This window comes from Onychostoma macrolepis, chromosome 05 (genome assembly GCF_012432095.1).
Source record: "Onychostoma macrolepis isolate SWU-2019 chromosome 05, ASM1243209v1, whole genome shotgun sequence".
In the NCBI taxonomy this organism is placed as follows: Eukaryota; Metazoa; Chordata; class Actinopteri; order Cypriniformes; family Cyprinidae; genus Onychostoma; species Onychostoma macrolepis.
In genome coordinates, this window is record NC_081159.1 from 18,236,897 (window position 1) to 18,254,967 (window position 18,071).

Here is an 18,071-nt window from a genome sequence, read left to right on the forward strand (position 1 = left end):
TTTGGTCTCTTGTTTCTCATTTTCCTCTTGACAATAATAGATTCTCTATGGGGTTCAGGTCTGGTGAGTTTGCTGGCCAGTCAAGCACACCAACACCATGGTTATTTAACCAACTTTTGGTGCTTTTGGCAGTGTGGGCAGGTGCCAAATCCTGCTGGAAAATGAAATCAGCATCTTTAAAAAGCCGGTCAGCAGAAGGAAGCATAAAGTGCTCCAAAATTTCTTGGTAAACGGGTGCAGTGACTTTGGTTTTCAAAAAACACAATGGACCAACACCAGCAGATGACATTGCACCCCAAATCATCACAGACTGTGGAAACTTAACACTGGACTTCAAGCAACTTGGGCTATGAGCTTCTCCACCCTTCCTCCAGACTCTAGGACCTTGGTTTCCAAATGAAATACAAAACTTGCTCTCATCTGAAAAGAGGACTTTGGACCACTGGGCAACAGTCCAGTTCTTCTCCTTAGCCCAGGTAAGACGCCTCTGACGTTGTCTGTGGTTCAGGAGAGGACAACTGTAGCCAAATTCCTTGACACGTCTGTGTGTGGTGCTCTTGATGCCTTGACCCCAGCCTCAGTCCATTCCTTGTGAAGTTCACCCAAATTCTTGAATAGATTTTTGCTTGACAATCCTCATAAGGCTGCAGTTCTCTCGGTTGGTTGTGCATCTTTTTCTTCCACACTTTTTCCTTCCACTCAACTTTCTGTTAACATGCTTGGATACAGCACTCTGTGAACAGCCAGCTTCTTTGGCAATGAATGTTTGTGGCTTACCCTCCTTGTGAAGGGTGTCAATGATTGTCTTCTGGACAACTGTCAGATCAGCAGTCTTCCCCATGATTGTGTAGCCTAGTGAACCAAACTGAGAGACCATTTTGAAGGCTCAGGAAACCTTTGCAGGTGTTTTGAGTTGATTAGCTGATTGGCATGTCAACATATTCTAATTTGTTGAGATAGTGAATTGGTGGGTTTTTGTTAAATGTGAACCAAAATCAACACAATTAAAAGAACCAAAGACTTAAACTACTTCAGTCTGTGTGCATTGAATTTATTTAATACACGAGTTTCACAATTTGAGTTGAATTACTGAAATAAATGAACTTTTCCACGACATTCTAATTTATTGAGATGCACCTGTATAATCCACACTTTACTGGAGATTGATTTGTACTTCAGCTTACTCACATGACCCCCTCTTCCACACACAAACACATTGATCTGCTTCAGTATTCCATCGCTTCACTCTTCCTGACCAAGTATGCAAAGTGTAGCTCTTTAACAACGACACAATTACAAACACACAGTCCTGTCTAATGTGCTATTCAGCTGCTGCTTTTCTCCCTGCAATCATGTGCTGATTGTTTTTCTTACAAACCCTAGCTGTTTCTGATGTGACTACCTTGCACCTGTCTGTTTTTATAGTCGTTAGCATCTGTGTCTGTCTGCTACTTTAGTCAAAAAATGTCATTATGGTTTTAACTGTTGTGTTATACTCCTGTGTTATTTGTATGTGTATTGTTGTGAAGTGTGTGTGTGGACCTGTATGTGATTACAGCACCTGTAATTTGAACTCTTATGTTGACAATGAGGTGCTCAACTGCACATTTCATTTGGTGCTATAATACCCAAAAGCCTCAAGACAAAAGAGTTTAGGTTACAAACACACACAAAGCGTGTGCACACACACCTGAACACAAACCCTTCAGCACAAAAATACCACATGAATGCTCAGCTTGATTTTATGTACAAATCTACTTGTACATGATTTCATTTCCCCTGTTCTTCAGTTTCCAGGAAATGATTGCACAAAAATTGCAGTCCTTTTAAATCTTTACATAATTTCATTGCTTTCATTTTTATGCCTTCTTTGTCCTTTATAAAATGAATTGTTTTTCCCAGTAAAAGATTTAATTGTACTATGTTTTCCTTACAGTTGTTTCAAAATATCATCCTTATATCCTCAAACACATCACACATCCCAATTTTCTTTCAATATAGGTTTCCAAAATTATTCATTAACTGTTCTCAATGATGCATTACTCCCTGTGATGTTATGAGGGAGGGACTTACATACCAGATACATGCTGCTCATGTTACGTTTGTGGTGGGGTCTATTACTGCACACCTCAGTTTGTCTGATAACATGCTGTTCTGCTAGTAAAAGTGATGAAGAGCATTAAACAGTCTGAAATTAAGTCTCTGCCAACTTCCTACTACATATGCCAGAATTCTTGTATTACTTAATATACTCAAGACTCTCATAATGTCACTTTCTCTCTGTCTCACCAACTGTCTAGTATTTAAAGAGCTGCATGTTCTGCATGTGCAGGTGTGTAATGAACAAAGCAGGCATGGAGATGTGTCTGAGTGTGTGACATCATCAGACAGTGAGGGTGAGTCGAGAGAGAGAGAGAGAGATTAAATGAGAAGAAAAGGTTATTGTCTGAACAATGACCTCATTGCACCCCTCACTTCTGTGCTAGACAGAAGGATTATGGGTAGACCTGGAGCAGCAGGAAGAAAAATGAAGGTTATGAGATCATAACGGCAAAAAAAAAAAAAAAAAAAACACTGTCTAGAAACGCATACAGGAGGGATGCTTGTCATTTGTGGATGGTGTGAATGCAAAGTGCACAGCGTCCTTGAAGACAGATGCCAAAACATGCACACAGTCACATTTCACACTCATGCAAACATGTATGGTCAATGCTCTGCCTTTTTCAGTGGAAATTACGGTTATCCTCATTTGCATGGACTCACCTCATAAAGTAATGCGTTTGCATAGAGAACTGGTGAAGACTGTTATTCCTTTGCCATTATGAAGCAGCTGTAAGTCACAGTCACCAGTTGTGACATTATTAAAAATCATGCAAGCCTGAATTTTTCTAATGTAAATGAGCGTCTTAATGAGAAGCTGTTTGGCTCTACAGCATGATGATCTTGGGTAGCGTTACACTCTGTTCAACGCACCATAGGCAGTGACTGTAAATGCCTTGAAAAATGATGTTGACAGCAGCAAAACTAACAGACATGGAAGGAAATTGTTGTAATAAAAAGATGCTCAGTATTTCAGTGAATGCACTCAATTAATAATAATCTTTCACCCTTTAAATCACTTTGCCACAAAGGCAATTAAATATTCCAATTAAAATATTTCACCAAGTGCTTTTGTATGTATAAGACAGACAGACAGACAGAGAGAGAGAGAAAGAAACAAACATGTATTTTCTATTTGTGCACCACTAGCATTGTACACTATATATATATATATATATATATATATATATACACAGTGGGGGAAAAAATAATTTGATCCCCTGCTGATTTTGTACATTTGCCCACTGACAAAGAAATGATCAGTCTATAATTTTAATGGTAGGTTTATTTGAACAGTGAGGGACAGAATAACAACAACAAAAAATCCAGAAAAACGCTTTTCAAAAAAGTTATAAATTGATTTGCATTTTAATGAGTGAAATAAGTATTTGATCCCCTATCAATCAGCAAGATTTCTGGCTCCCCGGTGTCTTTTATACAGGAAAGGAGCTGAGATTATGAGCACTCTCTTAAAGGGAGTGCTCCTAATCTCAGTTTTGTTACCTGTATAAAAGACACCTGTCCACAGAAGCAATCAATCAGATTCCAAACACTCCACCATGGCCAACACCAAAGAGCTGTCCAAGGATGTCAGGGACAAGATTGTAGACCTACACAAGGCTGGAATGGGCTACAAGACCATCGCCAAGCAGCTTGGTGAGAAGGTGACAACAGTTGGTGTGATTATTCGCAAATGGAAGAAACACAAAATAACCGTCAGTCTCCCTCGGACTGGGGCTCCATGCAAAATCTCACCTTGTGGAGTTTCAATGATCATGAGAACGGTGAGGAATCAGCCCAGAACTACACGGGAGGATCTCGTCAATGATCTCAAGGCAGCTGGGACCATAGTCACCAAGAAAACAATTGGTAACACACTACGTCGTGAAGGACTGAAATCCTGCAGCGTCCGCAAGGTCCCCCTGCTCAAGAAAGCACATGTACAGCCCGTCTGAAGTTTGCCAATGATTCAGAGGAGAACTGGGTGAAAGTGTTGTGGTCAGATGAGACCGAAATCCAGCTCTTTGGCATCAACTCAACTCGCCGTGTTTGGAGGAGGAGGAATGCTATGACCCCAAGAACACTATTCCCACCGTCTAACATGGAGGTGGAAACATTATGTTTTGGGGGTGTTTTTCTGCTAAGGGGACAAGACACAGCATCAAAGGGACGATGGACAGGGTCATGTACCATCAGGGCCAGGGCATTGAAGCCAGCCAGGGCATTGAAAATGGGTGGATGGGTATTCCAGCATGATAATGACCCAAAACACACGGCCAAGGCAACAAAGGAGTGGCTCAAGAAGAAGCACATTAAGGTCCTGGAGTGGCCTAGCCAGTCTCCAGACCTTAATCCCATAGAAAATCTGTGGAGGGAGCTGAAGGTTCGAGTTGCCAAACTTCAGCCTCGAAACCTCAATGAATTGGAGAGGATCTGCAAAGAGGAGTGGGACAAAATATCTCCTGAGATGTGTCAAACCTGGTGGCCAACTACAAGAAACGAAGATTGAACTTTTTTGAAATGCGTTTTTCTGGATTTTTTTGTTGTTATTCTGTCCCTCACTGTTCAAATAAACCTAACATTAAAATTATAGACTGATCATTTCTTTGTCAGTGGGCAAACGTACAAAATCAGCAGGGGATCAGATTTTTTCCCCCACTGTGTATAGGGTAGAGTGGGGGAAAACGCCCCCCCTGCTGTTTTTCCCAAAACAACCACAAGATAATGTCAAGATAAATTTGTATTGTAACTATGGACTACGTTGACAAGAGTGATGTAGAAGTTTTCACCATGAAGCTTACACTGGTGATGTACCGGAGAAAAAACGGATTTCACAGTAAATTATCTAATTTTGAGCAGTAAGAAAAAAAGTGTTTTAAGCTTGTTGTTTTGTAGAACATCACAGTTATATATGATATGAGAACAGTAGGGCCTGTAGATAGGGAGTACGTGTTATTTAATAAAAATATAATTATGTTTTCAGAATGACATAATTTTTTTCTCAAACATAGTCAGTGCAGTGGGGTAAAACGGCCCCAGGGGGCAATGGGCAATTACTGTAGTTATTCTGTTCTGAACATCAAATCTAATGTTTTCTAAATTGTTGGTTGACTAAAAATATTTGGACTTTATTATTTAAAAATTACCTCAAGTTGGCATCAGGTAGCTAATTAGCTAGTCCGTTAGCATCAGCTAACATTTTTATTTTGCTGTAAATGTTTAAAGCAAATTGCTTTGTCAGACTGGGGGGTATTTTACCCCACCCATGGGGGCGTTTTGCCCCATAGGTGAGGTAAAACGCCCCCTTGGCACAAATTTAATTTTTGTTAAAAATCTAATAACATGAAAACTCTGGACATTTTGCATACTTGGTTTATAATTTATGTCATTGTCACTAAAACAATGATAACTTTTCTGAACACATTTAACTTTTGTTTCACAGAAAAAAACGTGCACAATCCTTAAGGGGAGCGTTTCCCCCCACTCTACCATATATAGGCCTATATATATAGGTTAACTCAAGTTTTGTTTTTTCATATAAATTAAAGTATGAGTCGTCTTATAGAATTGGCAGTGGAGTGTTATGTTGCATTTTATGTTATTTAGCTGTATAGCTTTGTGTCATTCATTCTTTAATATTTTCTGGTCTTTTATCAGTTTGCTAGGGGTCTATTGATTTGGCAACGCAACAATGACACACACACACACACATGCACAGAGAGAGAGAGAGAGAGAGAGAGAGAGAGAGACAGACATAAAGGGAAAGATAGAGAATTTGCAGTTAACAACCTCACCACCTGACTCTCGGTCACGAGCATAGCGCGCGACCGTAAGGGGACTCCAGTCTACGAGAATCTGCTTCTTGACTGTTCAGTTACGCGCGAGGTGTGTCCTGTGTGTCCATATGAAACTCACCACTGCGACCATCAGGTGCATTAAGAAAGGGACCGGCAGAAGCGCGCTGGCAACGCAATGAAGGGATACAGGAGCACTAGCAACTGTAGGGAAGGTGATGCTTACTGATATGTCTCTTTGAAAGAGAAGACTAAGAAAAAAAGGCGAGGGACAGAAGAACTTGGACTGCAGGAGAGAATAACATCGCATGGGGCCATGAGTGGTGCAGACCCCGCAGCGAACAAACTGTTGAGTTTCAACCAACGGTAAAGCATTCAGTTCCTGTATATTTTTTATATAGATATTGATATTTACTTTGAGATAATATATTCAGATGTTTGTTTTGTGGAGGTTATTCTGACACAGTCACATCAGGGGTTACTCTTGCATCTTATTAGAACGTGCAACAAGCTGCACCCTCCCCGGAGTGATCAATCAACATATTGGATGCGGATATTAGAAATAAGCACTTCCAACATAAATCTTTCATCTGTCTTTTGTTACAAACTGGCATTCCAAGCTTACATTTTAATTCTCCTGAATGTTTGCGTGTGTGTGTGTGTGTTTTAATCGGTCTAGTCATTTTAAAGGGACGCTTAACCCAAAAAAATTAAAATTGTCATAATTTACTCACCGTCATATTATTACAAGTCCTGTATGAGTTTCTTTATGTCTGTCAGTAGATGTAAAGCAGAATGTCAGTCTCATTTATCACTTTGATTTTATGAAAATATGCAATAAAAGTCAGTTGTGGCTGAGCTTCTCGGTTTGTCTAACCTCTCTTTTTGTGTTCTGAAGTCTAAAACAACACGGGAGTGTTTAAATTACAGAATATTCATTTTTAGCTGAACTGTCTCTTTAAGAAGCTGCGCTCTTATTTCTCTTCAGCACCGCAGCAATATTTGTACAGACAGAGTCCACAAAAATTTGCATCTGAAGTAGTCTAGATTAAATTTAGGTGGGAAAGAGAAAACCTCCGCTGCTTTGTCTTACGTATAGCCTATAGGATACAATCCTGCTTAGACAAAATGTTTTAGACTTTCCCAGTGTGTAGTAGTGGGATATACTAGTACGGAAAATCGGTAAATTATTCATGCCTCTCGGTAGAGTGGACATCCACTGTACAACGACTGGCGTCACAGGAAACATGATGTTTTCTCAGATTAAAATATGAAAGAAAGGTGTTTTGGTGTTCATTTTAAGACGGTTTGTGGTCGTGGTTAAGTGTTGTGACAGTGAGGCATCCACAATCATAAGAGGTTTTCCTCAACACCGCAGCGAAACTGCGGTAATTTGAGGTGTGCGTGATGTCACTCAGCAATTATTTACATGACAGCATAATGTAGCCGTCCATTCAGTGAGTGCAGGACAAAAATCCACCTGTTGACGTGTCCCAACAGAAGCGGATCACACATTTTGTCAGTAATAGTATTTTAATAGTATTTTTCAAAGCCACACACATGACAGATAATGTGTCACCACAACAATGCAACATAAGCCATTTCGAACTCTTGACCTGTTGGGGGTACTTGAGCTTACCAATGCCATCCATACAATTCATATAAATACAGACTCATACTGATATTCCGGGTAGCCTGCTGTTGAATTATTGCCACAAACCCCAGAAGAAGAAAAAAAGTTGTGTATCTGCAGTGTGTTCATTTTTCAATTAAAATAAATGATTTTCTATGTCCTTCTTTCTCTCCCATACTATCTTTGTATGTGTTTGTCATAGTTATCCATTTTTATCACACATATTCTCAAAGACAAGTTCTCTGACTTCCCTTTGCAGTGTTGGCTTAATTAATCTGTTTTAACAATGCTGTGTTTTTTTGTTTGTTTGTTTGTTTTTTTACAGCAGAGTTGGCGCATGAGACGGTTGACGCTCAAAGGGCAATTTTGTTCTTAATGATTGCGGTGTTAGACGTTCGTTGTCAGACTGTCTGCGGCAGCTCCACTTGCAACCTTTTCTTCAGTCATGTGGCAAGACATCAGAGATGTGTGGTCAAGGCATTGAGCTCTGGATCACTAGAAACATGATATCATGCCAGATCATCATCACAAAATTATTATCACAGATGCATAACAGGAGTGATTACTGTGAACAAACTTGACCGTATTTGGTTTCGCAGTATTACAAGAGGGTAATGGCTATGCCAATTATGTAATGCTGTTGCTGTCATCATTATCATATTCGCAAACACAGTCATCTGCCGACACACTACTACTATCATCATCATCATAGGATTTCTTTTCATAAAAATAATCTCATTTTTGTGAAATGATTCATTATATCAATGGAAGCATTCAATCATGGGCAACAATCAAAGGTTTGTTTAAAGATAAGAGTGAAACAATAAGCCGTTCTGCATCTTAAGATGTCTTTATGTTCTTAGCTGTTAATTGTTTTCTCCTCCAGGGGTAGTGTTTCTGAATTTGAAGCAGGTTTCTTTCAGCCACCAATCACTTGTGCATTTTGTCTTTAAATGCTCTTAGTCAAATGAGATATGGTTCAAGTAACTGACTGTAATCACCAGTGGGTCATTCTGACAGGATTATGCGGCCATTTCTGAAGTCGACCTTTTATCTCATTTCATTTTTCCAATCTTTCAATTAACTATCTCCCTTCCCCCATCTGAGAGCATTAGATGGTGCATAGCAGAAGTGCATAGGAAATGAGGCATGTTTAAACTTTTAAAGCTACACAAATAAACCAAGAATGCATATCAAATCAAATCAAAACATATTGTGTATAAGCATGCCCACACGGGGTCTGCACATGCAGAACTTATTTCATTTATTAAACATTTTGGCTTATTTTGTAACACTTTAAGTTTTAAACAAGAGTTCCATTAAACACATTTTACCATATTAAAATCCATAGAAATCTGTTACAAAATTGAAACAAAGTCTGAAGACTCTTCCTGCTTATACATGAGCACCCGATATATACATGCATGATGTGCAGTATCTCTTCTGTTGTAAGTAAAGACATTCTTAGCTGCATTCTGCACTAATGGAAACATAATGATATAGCCCTCGCACAGAGGAAATGTGTTTGCTCACATGCACGATTTACATTGCACTTGAAGTGAAATGGCTATAATAAATGTAAGCGTTCATGTGGCTCAGCATATAAATTGTTTAAACCTCAGTCAGAAGAGATGTTGTTTTCAATAAAGCAAATATTATGAAAAAAGAGATAGCCAGAATCACAAATAGACTAAAACAGCAGCATTATTAAACAGATGTTTTTATTTTTATTAATGTTGAAATACTTTTTTCATATCCCAGTTTAATATACAGAGACAACTATAAATAAGCCATTCGTAGGCTGATGCCCCTGAAAAGTAAACACTGTAGGTTGGCGGCATCAAAACAATGCTTTTTTTGGTTTGAGCACAGCAACACTGGTTGCTATTTTATTTGGCGATGCTAGCGGCACAGAAATTACACACCTTTAGTGCCATTACGGTCTTCCTGTGAAGTGGTTTTAATGAGAGAGATCCTCTTTGAGGTTTTGGGAAGATGTGTGATGTCTAGTTGTCAGCTGAGTCACTGAGCATGTGGTTCTCGCGCTAATAATCTAATACTTCACTCGGAAAGTATCAGGCTGTGACATCTCAGGGATTTGAGTGGGCGGGGCTTCTACTTTTGGAATACAGGTTTCTGGTATTGAAACTAAAATGCCGTTTTTTCTAAGTGTTGCTCTAGGTGTTCACATGTGTTGATAAGCCAGAGAATTTCTCAATAGGAAATCACATAAGCAATACGAATGTTTTAAAATTATAAAATATACAAATATTCCAAGACAATAAAAAAGATTTGCATTGCAAAACTTATTTTGTGCCTTTATGAAATTAGTTTAAATGGTTCTATGCTCTGTTTTGCAGCTCAGCGTCAGAGGATCTTGGGTGCCGGAGAGGAGAGTTCAGCCGGAAACACTATGGATCAGTTGAACTGGTGAGGATTGGCATATTTAAGCTTTTCTATGTATTTATATATTTACATATCCTAGTCTATTTTTCTCCGCATGTGCACTTCTGTAAAGGGAGTAGCTACGTGTTTCTGTTTGATTTTTTATATACAGTATGTCTGCGGTTCTGTCTGTTTTATCAGATGAGATTTGTATGTCTTTGTAATTAAATTGCTCACTTAAACATCATCTCACAATTGCAGGATTTTTGCAGTAGGTTAAATAGGCACAAAAATAGCAGCATTTATATGATTGAGAGTGTTTTGCCTGGTCAAGCACATGTTGTATTGAGTGGGTGATGGTGTGTTTCATTCAGCGGTGTCTGTCTCTCCCAGATAGTTGTTGCACGGAGGAAGTGGCTTAACACCACACTAGATGCTACTTCCTATGTGAAGCGCACAGGAGGTTTGTGGGTATAGAAAGGGGTGACCTTATGTCAGATAGTACCATGTCACAAAACCACATGCATTATCATACACCACAGATGGAGAATATAAATGTGTGTATATGACTGCATGTGAAGGGCATTTGTTACTCCATGTGCCATTGTTCTTAGGTATCTAAAGCTACCGTGACGTCCAAAAGTCTGAGACCAATAATGAAAATTAATTTATTTTGATTTCAAATGATATTATCAGCATAGTAATGTAACTATTTTGAAAGTTTAAAAAAAATGTACATGAATTGCATAGAAGATGAAAAATCAATGTAATCTTGTAATTGCCTGTTGCATAAGAGTACCTGCGTGGTGCTCTGGGATGCTTGATTCTGATTGGTCAATCGTGGCATTCAGCAGTCTGATATTTCTGAATAACGACTGTTGTTCAGGGAAACGCAGTATAACTGACCTCTCTGTGATTGTGTTTTGTTTCTCTACAGTTTCTACAAAGCATCTCAAATCAATATTTCAATCAATTTCTTGTCCATGTATATATTCATTTTTTAAGCATCCACATACAGAATAATTTACATAATTATTCATAAAGTCTTTACCACTAAAATAAACATGGAAAGGTCAATCCTGGACACTCCACATTCTCTTTCTTCTCACATAATAAAATAATTTCTACTCAAATCAATATTTCATGTCCATTTAGTTAGTAAGTAGCCTTGTAATATGTTTCACATCGGTGTCCTCTTCACTCTGTCGGGGTTTATTTTGCGGTAATGGCCATCTGATTACTTGCCCCTCTCCTATATCCGTTGTAAATTTAAAACAAGAAATATCTAGTTCAGTTAAATTATTATTATGTTGCCTGTCTTTATTTTTCCATATGTTAGTTTTGTTTTTAATCTGCATGACATGAAATATGCTTGTACCGTTTCTCTCTTTTTTCCTCTGAGGATTGCTGTGCTTAATTACGTTCATTATTCCAGAATGTGTGTCTTGTATTATGGATTTCTGTATGGCAGTGTTTTCTGTTATATCAATTATTATATTATACTACTAATTGATTCTGTTATGGTTTTCATGCCAGTGGTTGCATAATGTTACATTTACACTTTCATGTATGCGTTTTGCATTTAATAGTATAATCATCATGAGAGGAAAATAGCAGTATTGACCATATTTATTACATTATTATACAATTACACTGATCAAACATACACAAGGTAGACAGTCACCCAGATTGCATACAGACTCTGAATAATAGTGCATGGTTATATAGGGACATATTTTTCATAGGACCAAATGAATAAGAAAGGTGTATGCTCTTGATGTTTCAGATGTAATTTCTACATGTATGGCTGACTAGCTGGTTCAATGGTTCAGTCGGTTTATATAAGTGCATTAGCTCCAGGGATCCTCTTATAGGTGATTTTATGACCTGTAAGTGCAAAGTGTGTATCTTAAGTGCTGTAGAATGTAATGCATGTGTGTCTATGTGAGGTTTTTGAGTTAAAAGCTTCCCAAGTGATCCATCCTCTCATTACTGCATGATGACCTAATGTAAACATGACTGTTGTTTAGAAGCTATTATATGCTGAACCATTTCTAGAAGTGGCTAGACATCATCTAGAAACTGATTCCATAACCTATAATCATAGAAAACATTAGACATGATCACAGATCAACAGCCAATGCAGTATCTTTGTTGGAAAGCAGAATGTGCTGCATTTGATGACTTCTCTATTGTCAATAAAGAATGTAAAGTATGCATGTGTGTAGAATAAATGCAATCTGGAAGAAATACATCAGCCATGTTGAATTCGGACATACTACTGATTTACTACTGCTGTTTTTTACATACGTAGGCATATTTGGATGCAGGGACATTAATGTCAAAGGTTGACTACTTAATTAGCATATTTAATGAGATACCAAAAAGATATGACTCCATCCAAGGCTGTAACCATATTCCAAACATATACCAAATCTTTTTTTTTTTTTTGGTTGGTTGGTTGGTTGGTTGGTTGGTTAAGGTACGACGGCGTTTTAGTGCCTCGTTAAAAAAAAAAAATCTAAAATTACGAGATTACAGTCGTAATATTTCGAGAATAAAGTCGAAACTACGAGAATAAAGTCGAAATGTTACGAGAATAAAGTCGAAATTAGAGAATAAAGGCGAAATATTACGAGAATAAAGTTGAAACACTACGAGAATAAAGTTGAAATATTACGAGAATAAAGTCGAAATGTTTCGATATTAAAGTCGAAATGTTTTGAGAATAAAGATTATATAGTTATAATATTTTGAGATAGGCTATTTTAGCCTTTTGCTCATGCAAATGGCCCGGATTGCGAGCACCGGGAGATATTCCAAATCTCAGTTTTCGAATTCTGTCAGTTTTATAGCGAAATACAAACAATATGTAGGCTATATTGCAATAATGTGTTTGTCAAGCGGCGTGTGAGTCAATCATCTTTCCGATTACAATAACCAACGACGAGACATTTTCATTATAAATTAGGCTAAACTGTTTTTTTTTTTTTTTATGCCTTATGATGTTCCTTCAATTTATATCTTGCTATAAACTTGAAATAAAGAGCAAAAACACATTTATAATTTGTATTTCGTTATAAAACTGGCAGAATTTGAAAGCTGAGCTGTGTGTAAAAGCAACAAAGCACAAAATTGTTGCGATTACTGGTTGGCTGGCGCGCTACAAATAATGAATGGAAGACGTTAAATATTATGTCCTCATTTACAGTATACCATGAATAAAAAAGTTTGTGAATAGTCACTTAACGTTTTCAGCAGAAAAGACAACAATATAAGGTATGTTAACAAATTTGAGTCCACTTCAACCTTTAGAACGTTTTATTGCTGTTTAATTAAACAGGCTATGTGAGCAATGAAGGTTTGGAACGTTTTTGCGGAGCAGGTGGTGGAATCTTCACAATAATTTAATGAATTTATTCACATAAATACAGCGATCTGTTACGCCACATTAAAGATCTTGAAAATCACATTATTGTAAGACACATAATTTGTGTTTCGTTATAAAACTGATTTTGAAAGCTGAGACTTTGTTTTATATTAAAAGCACAAAGCTTAAGCTATTGCTATTGGGTGGCTGGCGCACTACAAATAATGAATGCAATGGAAGACATGAAATATTATTTCCAAGCATAGTGTCCCCGCGAGTATGACACATGGTATGATTTCTGCTAATAATCCCAAATATCATTCTTGATATTAAACTGTTTCTACAAGTCCTTAAAATTGGCATCCCAGTAAGATGATGCGGCCGCTCGGACACAACAATATTCAAATCAATTCCGGTGGCCTGGCAACTTCTCCCGGTGCTCTCAATACGGGCCATTTGCATGCGAAATATAGGCTATACTCTCAAAATATTATAACTTTAATTTCTACGATTTAAATTCTCGAAACATTTCAACTTTATTCTCGAAACAGTTCGACTTTATTCTCGAAACATTTCGACTTTATTCTCGTAGTTTCGACTTTATTCTCGAAATATTATGACTTTAATCTCGTAATCTTAGATTTTTTTTATTTTTTAAGGAGGCACTGAAACGCCATCGTACTTTTGATGTATAATGTGCCAAAAATGTTTCTGTTAATGTTTCTTGTCTTTCGCATTCAATTACAAATGTAACACTTTAGTATAGGAACCAATTCTCAATATTAACTAGTTGCTTATTAGCATGCCTATTATTAACATGGCTGCATATGCATGAATATGCATGACCATATGCTAAATCCCTAATCCTCCCAATACCTAAACTTACCAACTACCTTACTAATTATTAATTAGGAGTTTATTGAGGCATAGTTAAATGGTTTGTTATTAATGAGAATTGGACCTTAAAATAAAGTGCATTATGACCATTACAAATTATATTACTTGAATGTAATTACATATATGATATAGCCTAATTCCAAATAGCAAAATTTGACAAAAATAGTAATTTTTTCCCCCCCGTAAAACATGTCAAATATTAAATGTTAAGCTACTTCACACTCTTTTATTGTTAAAACTGAAGCGTTGTACTGGAATTTGCACTTGGCTTCTGTGAACAGAAAAGCCAGTCTTTTATGTGATTGACCATTTCAATCAATTTGACATTTACAAGTGCTTTCAGAACACTGGCAGACCACCTAAATATTGTTCCCTCTATGGTTACGGCCCTGATTCAAGCAACAAGCAGTTTTTCTGTTCACATCGATAGTGAAAATGTTGTACAATGCAGCAAAATTGCAGCCAATCAGAAGATTATGTGAATTTGTTCTTTTAAATAGTTGGTTCTGTTACACTCACAACATACTGCATAGCTGAAGAGCATAAAAATAAAGGCACATACCTTGTTTTCAGGATTTCAGTTATGCTTCACCAGACAGCGTGCTTTTTTAAAAAAAAAAGTTTTTGTTAAATTTGTCAATATCCAATGTTTCTAAAATTCTACAATCAATCTCTCAGCTCTTATGTTTGTTTCATTATTTACTGTACATTGAAGAGCAAGGTTTTGGTTTAGTGAAATTCTTCGTGGAGCTACCCAATGGGACACAGCAGGAATAAAATAAAATTGGTTGATAAAATATAGTGTTGCTAATCACTTATCACTATCAAGGCTTGTTAGGATAAAAATGGGATTAACATAGAAGAGGTACCTTTTATCGCTTGTTGCATCGAGCCTGGTCAGGAATCAGTGTCCCCGCGAGTATGACACATGGTATGATTTCTGCTAATAATCCCAAGTATCATTCTTGATATTAAACTGTTTCTACAAGTCCTAAAATTCTACAATCAATCTCTCAGCTCTTATGTTTGTTTCATTATTTACTGTACATTGAAGAGCAAGGTTTTGGTTTAGTGAAATTCTGCGTGGAGCTACCCAGTGGGACACAGCAGGAATAAAATAAAATTGGTTGATAAAATATAGTGTTGCTAATCACTTATCACTATCAAGGCTTGTTAGGATAAAAATGGGATTAACATAGAAGAGGTACCTTTTATCGCTTGTTGCATCGAGCCTGGTCAGGAATCAGTATAAAAAGGAGCATGAGATGGAGTGTTTCAAAGAGAGCAGATGAAAATGCTTTGTCATCATCAGAGCAGCATCACTGAAGTCTATGACTGGACTCATCTGTACTTACTCAGCTGCAGTATGTGAAAGCCGATAACATCAAAGATTGAGAGAACACAGCTGACCCACTGTGCCCACCAACAGGCTGAAGACGTGTTGGAGAACATTTATAATCCCACCAGAAATCTTGAGGAATAGAAATCTGACATGAAGTGAGTGACACAGAACAATGTTTAATTGTCCCCCTTTCATTTCATCACTTTTTCTCCAACCAGACACATTTTTGCATGTGCTCTTCAATGCCTCAAATGTCCTCAATATTCCTCATTCAAATTCTCTGTCTCAGTCTCTCACAATTAAATTTTTGACGTCAACCGAACCTGGCTGCGCACTAAAAGTGCTAGTATAAAAGCACACTTACTTTTGTATGGATTTAAAGAAAAGGTTACATGAGGACTTTACCCTTCTTGGGCTCTGGATGATTGTTAGTCATTCTTACAGCTCTTTAAATGGACGTGTATAAATACTTTTTTGTTTTTTTTGTTTTTGTTAATGGCACCTGATGGAGCAATTGAAAGGAATAAATTAATTATGATTCTGTTTCTATCGAGAGTATACAGTAGGCACTGTGGTCATGAAGTAGTTACATGTAGTCTACTTGAATTAGCTCTAGAATCATTACACATGAGTTTATAGTGGCTTAGAATCCAGTCTGAAACCAATTAGTACCTTCATATGCTGCATCATGGCTAGTGACTGACACCTAGGCATTGGCCCAACTCGTAGTGATAAAAGTGTGTTCATTTTTGTTGTTGTTGTTGTTGTTGTGAGTGGTGCTGAGGTTAATCACATTTGAAAATAATGTAGCTACCACCAACACTAAACCATACCCAAATCCCAACCAATAGTGTTAAAAAAAAGCAAGTGTGAGATAAAAACTTACTTGCTACCACACCATAAGCTTGCTTCCACTAGTCTTTGAGCTCTTTTATCATGACTTGTGTTTCACGGCACTCATACCTGAGTGCTCCACATCACAAATGCAGTGCTGTACCAGGTGAGTAACTGAGCAAGTTTACAATGCAGTAAACTATTATAAACTAATAGTAAAATGTATAGTTTACAAATCATGCCCTAAATAAGTGATTTCTATTAGCGATTAGTATTGTGCAAGGAACTGCACAAAAATAAGTCTTTATTAATTCATAAATAATCTGCCCCTGTAATTATAATTATTTTGAAAATGTTATTGCCATTTTACTGGCTTTAGCGTGCTGCCTCTCAGCTGCAAACTAGAGTGAATTGAATGTATAGGTACTATGAGTTTCGCAAAAATTTAGGTAAATTACATTTAAAATGAGCCTTTATGTTTTCAGACACAGCCACTATTTTCTGATACAAAAATTACTTTTGCAATATATTTGGTGTTCTGGTGTTCTTCGTTTTCAACAAGCACTTTTGACTGTGGAATCCTGTTACTTTTGCTTTGCATAAATAAATATAAATACAATTACTATAAATATAGAGTTGAGCAGAGCAGAGTTGAATCTCCACATTTACCTGTAGGTACTGTGCCGTTTAGTAGTTTATAAATATAAGTGTGTTTTCTGATACTATTTCTTTCTTATAAATACAAATAGCTCTTGAAGATGACTCCTGAATTTGAGAGGTTACTGTTTGAATTTACTTACTTTGAAACCAATATAATGACACAGTTGACTGGAGAATTAAACGTGTTTATTGTCGTGAGGGCCTCCCTCTGGCTATATTACAATTTCTAATAATGCTGCATGATGACACATACACATCTGCATCTTCTGCCTCTGACTTATTGCTCTTATTATAATTATTTGATTTTAACCAGGTCCAAACGCCTTCGAACCCCACACACATATGCTGAACAGAGGGAGGGTTGGCTGCAGAGTGACTGCGGTGTGTAAAATTAGCATGTTGGGCTCAGTGGAACATGTTGCCTGCAGCTCTATCATATGAAGCATCAAGAGTGACTCACACTCACTGCGTCCAGTACTGTGGGTGGGTCACTTTCACAAGACGGGACATGAGATGGGACGCAATTAAGCAATGTTGGAAGACATTTATTTATTTGCTTACAGATTGTCTGAAAGTTATCTGAGAATTCAGACCACTTGCCAAATACTTTGTGTGTAGTTCTGGTGAGAAATGCCTTGCGTGGGAAAGAACAGCGCACTTATATAAATCAAGGCAGGATGATTTGTTCATTTACAGTATGTGTGGGTGTGTGTTATTGAGGGAAATCCTTAGTTTTGTTAAATATAACTAAAACCAGTTATATAATTTCTCCTTCTCCCTTCTCTCTGCTTTTTTCTCTAAATGTTCATTCAGCTTCATGTGTGTGTATTATGCAGACAGCGTTGGCTACTTTGAAACTAGCTTGTCAAGTTAGAAGCTAATTATTCTACCCTAGTAAAAAAAAAAAGTAATATATTTAAAATACATTTATTTCATACTAAGTATAGTTCAAATCGTTTAACATATTTACTGACATATCGCTCAAGACTGAAGATATAAAAATTATATTTAAACTTTATTTGGAGCACTTCTTATGTAACAGTGCACATTTCTTAA

General features: G+C 37.2%; 1 protein-coding gene across 10 annotated transcripts in view; it reads left to right on the forward strand.

Moving 5' to 3' along the window:
* Positions 1-18,071, forward strand: part of garnl3 (GTPase activating Rap/RanGAP domain like 3) — an 81,195-nt gene that overhangs the window by 8,880 nt on the left and 54,244 nt on the right. For 8 of the 10 annotated variants that reach the window (XR_009271295.1, XR_009271292.1, XR_009271293.1 and 5 more), the window contains exon 2: positions 9,888-9,957. Coding sequence is in view for 6 of the 10 variants with exons in the window: in XM_058775501.1 (XP_058631484.1) it covers positions 9,888-9,957 (70 nt within the window). In the remaining 4 variants the exon portion in view is untranslated. Of the gene's footprint in view, positions 1-5,617; positions 6,261-8,145; positions 8,325-9,887; positions 9,958-18,071 lie in introns of those variants that run through there. The other 2 variants (XM_058775498.1, XM_058775500.1) reach the window with 2 other exon arrangements.